Here is a 12152-nt window from a genome sequence, read left to right as displayed (position 1 = left end):
ATCTGTAGCTAGCAGTGCAACACAGAGGAAACATTTTCGTATATGAGTCATTTTTGCCAAATTTGTATTAACATAAGTTTCTCTCATACTGTTGTTCTTCACTTTCTCAAGGGAACATTTGCTGTTGGATACAGTCCTAAAAGAAACAGTTTCATCTATCAATTATAATCCTAAATTAATTAATAATAATAAAAAACAAAGTCCAAATGAACATTGAAACATGTTTTTCTTGCTGTAATCATTCCTCCTGTTCACACTGACCATTAGAAGATCCCTTCATAATGCACTTACAATGGAAGTGATGGAGGACAAAATGTATTTCAAAGTTTATCTGAAGCTAATATGAAGCTTCAGCATCCAAATAAGTCAAATCAAGTAGATATCTTTCAATGTTACAGTCTTTTTAGTGCCAAAGTCCCTCTTTTTGTTACTATACTTCCACCGCAGCTCAACAGAGAAACACAAAGAGGGAATTTGATGCTAAAAAAGACTATAAATGTGTCAGATATCCACTTGATATGACTAACTCAGACTGCCGAAGCCTCATATAAGCTTCACATCAACTTTTAAATACATTTTTGCACTAAATGACTGTGTGGACACACTGTGGATGATTACAGCGAGTAAAACCTCTTTCACTGTTGTTTTACTGTAAGACACAGTTGAAAAATTGTGAACCTGCCCTTTAATAAAGATTCTCTCTCTCTCTCTCTCCATTCATTAGGATTTTCCGACTGTGCTGTAATAAATGATTTAATTTTTGGTATCAAATCAATCCAGAAGACAGCAATCAAGAACATCTCATTTTAATCAGACGATTACACCTCCCTATTTACAATAATCAGTCATCTGCAGCACATTTTTTCAGAGTAACGTTGTCAGATCACATGCTGGCGAGACAAGTCAGAAGGTTTCCCGCAGGTCATCCTTGTTTTCTGGCATGAACAGTAGCAAACAGGAACTCACAAAACATGTGTTGCACAACAGTAGTTAAGGATACTTAAGACAGGGAGTAGTCAGTAAATTGCTCTCAGTAGCATCATGAGAGAGAAACATTGATCCAGAAAATCATGCAGGAAAAGTCTGTCGGTGGAGAATCTTTTACAATGAATCAAGCGTGGATCAAACATCTCAATACTTTGCGGGATATTACATTTTCATAGCAGATACTGTATACATAACACATACTGTCACATAGAAAAATGTTATTATAAATAAGAGCATAGAGGAGGCAGCAGGTTCGATGCCCCTGACAGCAGCTGGTGCATCTGTCGCTCTGGAAAAACATCCTACAGTTAAACCCTGAACCTTTCAAATCTCACCTCTGACCCCTGAACCCCCCCCCCTCTCCTCCTCCAACCCTGCGGTGAAAAAATGTTTTGTGTCTCAGAGGGGAAAAAATGTAAAGAACACACCGCCTCAGTGCAACAGCTGCTTTTAAAGTCACAATGAAATAAAACATGACTTTTTTAAAAGTTCATTTAACATCGATCAACATCCAAGACAAACCTGTCATCACCAAGTAGCTCCAGGAGACTAAATGATCCTAACTATCAATCTTTTATTTTTTAAAACGTTTTAAAAGGTTAAATTCCCTTGTTATAGTACACACATGTTCAACGCTAAATGCATATTTTTATATCAAAAAAATCCTTCCTGGGGAAACTTTTTAAAATAACATTTGACACATATTTAATACGCTGCATTGCCAAAAGTATGTGGTCACCCGAACACTACTAACGATCAATAAAATATCAGTAAAAACGTCCATCACAGTATCTTACACAACAAGGTGACGTCATAAAGTTTTATTCTTTTGTCTGACAAACTGAATTCACTGGAGTATAAAGACCAAAAAAGGCAGCAAATTCTCACATTTAATATCCTAAAACTATCGAATGTTTGGTGTTTTTGCTTGAAAAAAAATGACTTGAACGATTAATCTATTATCAAAATAGTTGGATAGCAGATAACTTTTAATCATCATCAATTAATCAGCTAATGGTTTCTCTAGTGTCAAGGCATCCCACTTGATTTTAGAGCCCTGCTGCAGGGATTTACTCCCGTTCAGCCGTAAGAGCATTAACGAGGTCCAACACTGATGTAAGTCCTGGCTCGGGAGTCGAGTCCAGTTCATCCAAAGGTGTTGGACGGGGTTGAGGTCATGGCTCTGTGCAGGCCAGTCCAAGTTCTTCCATGCCAACAAACTGGGGAAAACATATTTCTTTATGGAGCTGGCTTTGTGCACAGGGGGGCTTTTGTCACGTTGAAACAGGAAAAGGACAAAACAAAAAGTGTTGCCACGACGTTGGAAACACTTTATTCTGCCTTAGAAAAAAAAAAAAAAAAAAGACGGTAACTACGGAAAAAGCTGAATTTGAGACAAAGAAGGTTTTTCAAGCTGGCCAGGAAAACTGTTACAAATGGTTAGGATGCAAAACCTTCAATTTTATTTATTTTACCCCAGAAATCACTGCTATGAACCAACCATAACACCTAAAATCTGACCTCTTCATTCGAACAATCTTCAGGCAACATAATAATTACCATAAACATAATAAATTAGTACAGTATTAAATACATTTAAATATATGACTTTAAAAGGAGCTTAACACATCAAATAATGTGAATTTCAGTCACAGTCTAGTCAGAAGCTGAGATGGCCGTTACTGCTGCTGCTGCTCTGCTAAACTAGGTTTGCATTATTTATTCCCCTCTATGATTGGATTTGTTCTCTCTTATGCAGGATAACAAAAGTTGTAAAGATGTGAATTCATCAACATTAATATTTTAACAGATAACAACCGCAGAGAAGTCAGTGTAGCTTTAGCTAAGGCTAGCACTGGTCTGCTAGATTAAAGTTAATATTGCTTGTTTGGAGGAGTTTATTCATTTCCCTGTTAAATAAACCAATAAATAAATGAACAAACATGTTAAAACACCTGTGTGTAATAACTATGGTTTGTATCATAGATTCATAATTTGGTCAGTTTGGGTGGAGGAGTAGTTACTGGCTTCCATGGGTCATGGTTGCAGACCGCCTGCTATTATTATTATAAGTCATATTTCTATTATTATTATTGTTGTTGCTGTGCTTCTCTGTGTCTCTCTCTCCTCCTCCCTCCCTCCCTCTTTCTTTCCTCTCTCAGCCCAGCCAGTTGAGGCAGATGGCCGCCCACCTAGAGCCCAGTTCTGCTCGAGGTTTCTTCCCGTTAAAGGGGAGTTTTTCCTTGCCGCTGTTGCCAAGCGTTGCTCACGGGGGAATTCTTGGGTCTCTGTAATTTTAAGAGTCTAGACCTGCTTTATGTGAAAAGTACCCTGAGATGAATTCTGTTGTGATTTATAAATAAAACTGACTTGACTTGACTCACTGCATGTTTCATTTGGATGCTGTAAGTATAAAGAGAAGACTTCAAGTCATACTTTCATGATAACTTCATCTTCATTGTTTAGTCTATAAAATGTCAGAAAATGGTGAAAAATAAAGGCTAAAGCGACATCTTCAAGTTGTTTGCTCCAAAAATCTGAAGATATTCAGTTTACTATCACATGACAATAAAAACAAACAACATTTTAAATTAATGGGTTCAGCTCCAATTAAGATTTGTTTTCACTGTCCCAAAGTATGAAAAACAGCCCCAGAAGTACATGATCAGGGGTGTCCATATACTTTTGGCCATGTAGTGTAGTTGCATCATGTTTAGCTGAACAATCCTCACATCCCCCCCCTTTTGTTTCTTCTTTTTTCAACCACAGACATGTCAAATTCAGAAGCAAGACGCTGTCAGAAATGTCATTTCATTGTGACTTCAAAACAAAACATTTGTGCAGTATTTAGTGAAATACTCCTACAGAACAGTTTCAGTCTCGAGTGCAACATGTCTGACCTTCTTGGCTGTGACAAATTACATTATAACACTTCCACAAAATCATTTGTAAACCCCGGAGGTCTCACTTTATATCGGGGGGGGGGTCGGGCAGCCGAAAATCCTCCAAAAAGGACCCAGTTAGCCGCCGTTTAAATATTTAAACTCTGAGGTGTATTTACATGAAACCAAAAAGCCACAAACTCTCACTGGCTCTCAGAAAAGTGCACTGACCCTCTCACACTCTTGCGAGGTCGCTCCCTCTTCTCTTCCACTTTTTCACTGATCTGAATGCAATTAGCTGCTGGAGGGGTGAAACAGAGAGACACGTGCATTAAAAGTTACAGATTACAATGAAGTTAGTCTTTGCATCGAGGCCATGTGGATCCCGGCAGACAGCGGATTCATTATCAACGCTGGCGCTGACCGCACGACGAGTCAGGAGGTGATTATCTTACGACGTTAACGTGGCTTGTGATTTAATAGTGATGTACTGTTTCAGCTGAGATCAAAGGCAAACAGCCCGGAGGCTTAACAAAGAACTGCTGATAAACCTGAGGAGGAAACGCAAATAGAGAATAAAACTCTCTAAATAAATACAATTTAATGTCTGTCTGACAAGGATACGCCACTGTCTGCTGGCAGGAAAAAACTTACCGGCAACGCTCTTGGACCAGCAGCCATCTTAGAAAGTAAAGCTAATTCTTAAATCAACATTTTCATGTGAAACCCGAGACTGTGTAAACATACTTGGAGCTCCAAACTAACACCCATCTTCAAAAGAGAGGAATCCTTTTAAATAGAAACACTCATGAGCTTCTAAAAGCTTCTAAATAAACCTCAGTCTTTTCTCTGGGAAATGAGCTTAAAGTCCATCCGAAACACATTTTAACTCTCACACACACACACACGGGAAGATTATCAGATGTTGGTGAAATATTCTTCATACACTCATTAGCATCTGGAGTTCCCAAAGGGAAACAGATCCGGAGTCTGTTTCAAGTGTGTTCAACATTTTGTTTTTTTTTGCATCACCTAACTCTACCCTGAAAGAACCAAGACAATGTGTTAATTTTTCAGTCAGGCATGAAAAGATTTAAAACATTTTTTTTGCATTTCAGTGGAGCACACAACACAAGTCGCGCTATGTGCTCTCCATGGTTTGTTTTTTTTTTTTGCATCTGGGAGTTTTAAGTCAGTGCAGGCAGGAGTGTTTATTAAACCCTCTCAACTGACACAATCTTATTCCTTCAGTCCACTTTCATCATCAAACCGACTTCCTTTTCTCCGTGTCATCAGCTTGTGATCCGTGCAGCGTCGCACCACACCGAAGAACATTCGTCAAAAGACCCAGAAGGAACTTCACAGCCTCCTTTTTCCCACAAAATCAGCCTCTGAGACGACCGACAGGCGTCTGCTCGGGCACCTCTCTGTGCTCCGGGCAGGGGGTCCTCAACACATCTTACTGCGGGACCAAAAAGACCTGTGTCATGCTACGCAGCTTAGAGCGAAGCACGCACAGAGGGCCGATGCCTTTAAAAGTGACCAAATCAAATCCGTTGGCGTCAGGGCTCATACTTGGCATCGAGGGTCTGGTCGCGGGCTGACGGGGGCCGGAGCCTTTTTGGCGTCCGTGCAGCCAAGGCAGGAAGGAAACAACGGACTGAAGAGGCGACCGAGACCCTTCCGGAAGACGCTGTTGGAGAGGCTGTAGATGAGACAGTTACAGAAGCTGTTGCTAATGGCCAGCCATGTTGTGAGGAATGACGCCACCTTGTGGTGGTAGAGGCCGGCGCTCTCCAGGAGGAAGTAGAGGATGTAGGGCATCCACAACACGTAGAAGACGCTGGTGATGCGGAACAGCACCATGGCGTAGCGTTTGTCCGGGCAGCCTTCGCATCGCTCGCCTTTATCGCCCTCCGTCTGCGAGCTGAAGCGGGCGTGGCGTTGGGTGATCTCCCTCGTGTGCTGCCTGCAGATCCGGAATATACTTCCGTAGGTGAAGCAGACGGTCAGTGCCGCCGGTGCGTACAGAAGTCCAACGATGAAGGTGCTGAACCCCGGGTTGGTCTTCCAGGAGTCGGCGCACCACTGAAAAATGTCCCCGTGATAACCTGGCTTCCCCCAGCCGAAGAAGGACGGCAGGAAGATCAGAGCCGAGTAAACCCAGATGAGGACGATGCACACCCTCAGCCGGCACGGCGTCACCAGCGTGGCGTACGACAGCGGGCGGGTGATGGCGATGTAGCGATCGACGCTGATGCATGCTAGCGAGGCCATGGAGACGCTCTTCAGCACGGAGACCATGTAGCCAAACGCCTTGCAGGTGAGCTCCTCGTTCAGGCCTCGGAGGTAGTGGAGGAGGGACAGCGAGGGCACCAGGCAGCTGACGCCCACCAGCAGGTCAGCGTAGGCCATGGTCTGGATGAAGTGGCTGGTGGTGTGGTGGTGCAGCAGCGGGGCGCAGTGGAAGACAAAGATTACCACCAGGTTTCCGGCGATGATGAGCACGGTGAGGAAGAGGATGACGACCACCTCCAGCACGCAGGTATCCAGGCTGTGGGAGTAACCCACGGTGCCCAGCAGGCAGAACGGGGGAGAGCCGCTTTGGTTGGCATCGGAGGAAGAGTTCATGTTTGGACTGGAGGGGGGGGAGGGAGGAGGAGGGGGAGGCGGTTTCAGCTCAGCGTAGCCGTCATCCTGCCAGACAAGTCTCTCTTTTAATCCTGAAGTTGCTCGTCTTCTGCTTTAAAAACAAAGGGTGTCTCCTGTTCTTCTTAAATCAGCATCTTTTCTCCTTCAGTGGGCAGGGAGCCCCGTCCTTAAAGTAGCGGTAATCCATCGGCGCATGCAAAACGCAGCCAGACTCTGCTGCCGCTGCTGCTGCTGCTGCTGCTGGGTGTGAAATATGTGCATGTGTGCAACCTCGAGAGGGGAAAAAGAATCCCCAATGTAGAACAAGAGATACCAGTCTGATACTGCAGTGCAAACTGTCCTCCCCTCGCAGCTGTTTATCATACCCCCCCCCCCCTCCCACCCGCCCCCCCGACTGCAAATCCTGAGGTAAGCACTCTGCTCCTGCACACAGCCACCGAAAAATCCAGGCATCCACTTCCGCTCTTTGAGTGCCGGCAAAGGAAGCAGAAGAAGAAAACAATGCCGAAACACTCCTCCACACTGACAGTGACGGCTGCCTCAGCAAACCAAATCAAGACAGTCCAAGGAAACGGCGTCGGCTCTGGAAGCGGCAGCCTCCTCGTCCACAGTCCGGGGATGAACACACACACACACACACACACACACTTTCTCACAAACGCACACACACGCGGAACGTCTCGGTCTCGGAAACAGACGAGTGGAGGCAGGCGAACATCCAGAAGTGATGGATAATGTCACCAGGATCTCCGCTCTGTGAAGCTTCTTGTGAGGTTGAGAGGTAGCTGGCTGGCTTCCACTGTATGTGTGTGTGTGTGCACGAGAGTGTGTGTGTAAAGTGAGAGAGTGTGAATGCATGTGTGTGTGTGTGTGTGTTGGAGAAAAAGACAGAGAGAGAGAGAGATTAGGCAGTAAACTGCCTCTTCTCTCTGCTGTAGTGGCAGTAGTGATGATGCAGCGCTGCCACTGCTGCTTCTCTCTCCTCCCCCTGCTCTCTCTCTCTCTCTCTCTCTCTCTCTCTCTCTCTCTCTGTTTCACACACACACACATTTTTCCTCCCCTTCCTTCCTCCTCGCTCTTTTTTTTGTGCTGCCTTTCTCCCTTTGTATGCAAGTTTTTTCCCCTATTTTCTCTATGATATGATCGTCAATTTTTGATATTTTTCTTATCGTCAACAAATCTCATGTGCAGAGCCAAACCGACAACGAACTGATCTACTAACAAGTATTGCGTATCTGATATATCTTATTCCTCCGTTGTCGTCCAAAAACTATTAAAGACACATCAGTGATTCATATTGCTGCACTGGGTGACATGTTCCTTCGTCATGAAGAGTTTGGTCATGTCAGTTTGTTCAGAAACGACTCCAAAAACTAAGAACAGCGATCATATTTTCAATCTCTGGAGAGCAGTTCTGTGTAAGGCAGACGTCACTGAGCATGTGCGGGAATGTGATTGTGTCTACGGCTTCACTTCTTTGGCTACATATCACAAACTCTTGACTTTGTAGTGAAGTTCTTTGAGATATTTACAGTGTAGTAGACGGTAGACATGTGCAGGTAAACTGTTTCTATTATTATTATATTGCTTCTGTCTTCATCAGTAGTTTGACTGTTTTACCACATGGAGGGAGCTTTCTACTGGTCAAACAGAGGCAGAATAACAACAGCACAGAGAAGCAGGCTGTCTATTGAGCTCTTGCTAATCTGGCCAAGACTTAACATTAACATTAGCTGTCAAGCCACTGAAGCGTGGTTAGCTTCTAGGTGTTTGGTCGTATGTTCAGTGAGAGAGAGAGAGAGAGAGAGAGAGCTGCACTGACCAACTCTCTGCATCAAGATCGCACACATCATGTTCAAGACTTAAGACTTGCAGCAGGCCCTTCACCTGGATTTTTCTACTTGAGATCATTCTCAAGACTGCGGTTGATAAAGTGGAGTAAAATATCTTGACAACCGGTAGATGGTTCACTGTGAAGTTTATGTTCCTCAGAAGATGAACAGTCATAGCTCTGATCTCCTGACTTACTTCTCATCTAGCACCATCATCTGGTCACAGTTTCATTCTGGTAAAACAGCATTCCCATCAGCCTCAGCTGTACTTTTTGTTTAGTGCTAATTAGTGAATGTTTGCACGTTAACACGCAAAACCAACACAGTGAACATAGCAAACATTAAACCTGCTAAACATCAACATACCAGTATTATCATTGTAGCCGTACAGCTGCTAGCATGGCTGTAGACTCTTAGTTTTGCCATTTCTATGAATGTTAATGGACATCTCTTTTACATTTTTTCTTATTTTATGTGCATTTTTGTACTGTATTTAAAGTAAGGGAGACAATGAATTCAGTAAATTTCTTTATGCTGTGTGAACATATCACCATAACGTTAGAGAGGTTAATTAGTTAATCCAGATCCTGTTTAAATGTGAATTTACCTCTGTGTTGTATTTCCTCTCGTCCTTCCCTTCCCCTCTCCACCTTCCTCACTGTAACAGTAATACTCTACCTCCCCCATGTCTTTGCATGCCTCCATCCTCGTCTCTGTGGACCCCCTTTCACCACCCCTCCACGGCAGCCCCTCCCCCTCGACGTCCACCAGCCAATAAGCAGAGAGCAGGTTTCCATCTCCACAGAGACGGCTCACGCCCACCCACGTGTACACACACACACACACACATCACACACACCCTCCCCGGCAGGCTTCCCCCATGTATGAACTGTAGCTACCCGTGCAAATGCAAAGACACAACACACACGTGTTCAGAGACACAGCGGGGAAAGCTCCTACATATGTACACACACACCCACCCACACACACACAAGATACACACAGGCTGACACACATCAGAGGAGAATAAAGTGAGGCGATCCTTTTGATTATGAGAGAAGAATTCCTGCAGCTACCAGCGTCTAATGAAAGGAGAGATGGATGGAAAAAAAATGGATGGAAGAGAAGAGGAACAAAGATTGAGCCGGTAAAGGTGGGAAAGAGAGATCTGTCTTGATCTTCAGCACAAACACACACACACACACACACACACACACACACACACACACAGAAAAACCTGCTGCTTGTTAAAACGCAGCAGGATCAACCAGATGCCACCTGCAGTCATTGACAGTCAGCATGGAGCAAAACCACCACAGCAAAGGCAGGACTGGAGTGGTCGATAAATCTATTAAAAGGATCAGTTCACACAAATAACACAGAAAAAAAAAACAGATGTGTCTGTAGATATACTGTATCTCAGCAGATCACACAGTATATATTTGACCGATAAGTAACAACAAGCAAGAGATGTTGAAATCATTTAGAAACAGTGTTAGAAGTTTTAATGCGCCTGTTTTATTCACATAAATCCATAAAAACCTGAGTGGGAACTCATAATTTCAAAAAAAAAATCTTGAAATATATCACAATACAGTTTTTACACTTTGCCGAGGCTGAAAAGTTGGTGTATCAATAAATGAAACTGTGTTGTGTTTTCTAACTACGTCCCGCTGCAGCGCTCTTCATTTCCCCCCCCGGAGATGCCGGAGCTGGATCTATTTTTTTTTATGACACCATAAAAACAAAATGCCACAACAACAAGCGAAGCGCCGGCTTCTGTAACAGTATGCGTCATTACCAAACTGTGCTGTCTGCTGATCCACCACATCAAGCCAAAGCATCGCCGCGGATATTTGGATCAGAGGGGACCGGAGGGGGGTCACTTGCGAGAACGTCTTTCCTTTCTAGGACAGCTGACGGTGGGGAACAGAGACGCCATTCAGACACTGTTTGTTTTTTTGTTACCATATGGTGAGCATTGAGGTGGGAAGGAAGATCATTAGCCGCCGTGTTTACGTCTGTTTTTTTACTTTTATTCTCCAGGTCAAGGGGTCAGAGGTGCCACATCTGCCCGTGTTATGAGGCCGAACGTCGAGGAGGTCTGACATCATACATGTTAACATGACTGCAGCACCTCCGCCATGTTGCCAAGTCAACACCGCTGAGTAAACAGCAGGCACGCCGGCAGGGGGGGGGGGGGGCACCTTGTGACCGAATGTTTACAGAGGAGAGCTTGTGATGCCGTGGTTCGAGTCCCAGCGGGCGAAATCTGAAAATCACAACAGTAACGGCACAGCCCCGGAGCGAAGACTGCTACCGAGCAGTATGAAGAGCCCGAGGGTCAAAGTGTTTGCAGCACAAGAGCTGAAAGGGCTATTATTCTAGGAATCCTGATCCTTCTTTATGTTGTCACTGTTAAGATGATTTTTAATGAGAAAGTTACGGCACATTATAAGACTTAAATAATCTTTATTTACAGATTTATAGAATAATTGAGAATCAGCTGATCTATTATCTGTCTGGACATTTTTACCCCTTCCAGTCTTTTTCCACAAACAGGAATTTATTTAACATTTCTAAGGTCAGATGGCTCCGTTACCGTTATATTACACAATAAATAATCAGAAAAAAGTACAGGATTTCTTACATAAGTGGAGCCACTTTGATCATTTTCAGTGAATTTGTTGTTCACCCAGCATACACACAAAGAAGTATCAGGCGCTTATACGCTACAGGTTAGCAAGTAAGAGAGCTAGCAAACACTGCAGCAAGAAAGTTAGCGAGCATGATAGCATTTTTACCAGGTTTGTGTGGCTCAAGACATCCATAAACTTAGGCTTGTCAATTTGAACGTAACCCACAAAGCCCATCCTAAAATATGTTGTGGCTGCGGTCACCAAAGATTTTCTCCCTAGTCATTTCTGTGAGGAACAGGGTGATGATGTATTCACCGTCGGTTGTGAATTGACACCGCCTGTAGGTGTCAGTGTTTGATAAAAAGTTGTATAATTTTAACTTACTACCGTTAGTTGTTGTCCAGGGTTGGTGGTTTGATCCCCAGCTCCTCATGTTCATGTTTGTCTAAGGCCGGCGCCTCGCATTGCACGCTCACATTTTGTCCGCTAATGTAGAAAAATGCTATATAAGCGCATTCCGATTACCATTTAGGTCCTGCAGTTTATGTTTACGACCCTGTCACCGCTTTTTCCTGTCCTGTCTGCTTTTTGCTTCAGCACATGAGTTAATTTCGCAAGTCTGTCACAGTTCCTCCTCTGTCTCACTTGAGCGACAAGCTAATGTTCCAACGTCAGCTAACAGATCGACTGTAACCTGAAGAAACGTCCTCGGCCTGTTGTGTTTATACAGTGAGAATTTTGAATAATAAATCAAACATGTAATTTGAATTTGAAATAAAAAGTGACAGCTCCTACCACAAACTGTGACAAGCCACCACATCTACTAGACAGCAGGTTACAGTCAATGAGTATCTTTTCCTGATGCTGGAGGCTCATCAAACAGACCAAAGACACAACTGATGTGGATGATTTTGAGTCAGGAAACTAGGAATACTTCACCAATTCAGCATCACAGTCCTACAACACTGTCAGACTCACAGTGGACAGCTTTAAAGAAACACTACACTACCCACAATGCCACTTAACTCGATCCATTAAACTGTACAGATCTGGGTGTGTTACGCTAGTAGCGGCTAATGTCGCCTCCAGCAGAGATGAGGAGCAGCTACAGAGGTCTGTTAACCTCAGTTCTTTCTAACTCCACAATCCAGATGTTTTTC

General features: G+C 43.8%; 1 protein-coding gene across 1 annotated transcript; it reads right to left on the bottom strand.

The window, feature by feature from the left end:
- Positions 1–790: 790 nt before the first annotated feature.
- Positions 791–6886, bottom strand: LOC137169552 (probable G-protein coupled receptor 21). The gene has a single exon (XM_067572818.1). It carries the CDS (start codon positions 6498–6500, stop codon positions 5439–5441), a length of 1062 nt encoding a protein of 353 aa, XP_067428919.1. The 5' UTR covers positions 6501–6886; the 3' UTR covers positions 791–5438.
- Positions 6887–12152: the final 5266 nt, after the last annotated feature.

The sequence above is a fragment of the Thunnus thynnus genome, chromosome 2 (assembly GCF_963924715.1).
Source record: "Thunnus thynnus chromosome 2, fThuThy2.1, whole genome shotgun sequence".
In the NCBI taxonomy this organism is placed as follows: Eukaryota; Metazoa; Chordata; class Actinopteri; order Scombriformes; family Scombridae; genus Thunnus; species Thunnus thynnus.
This window is presented reverse-complemented; position numbering and strand designations above follow the sequence as displayed.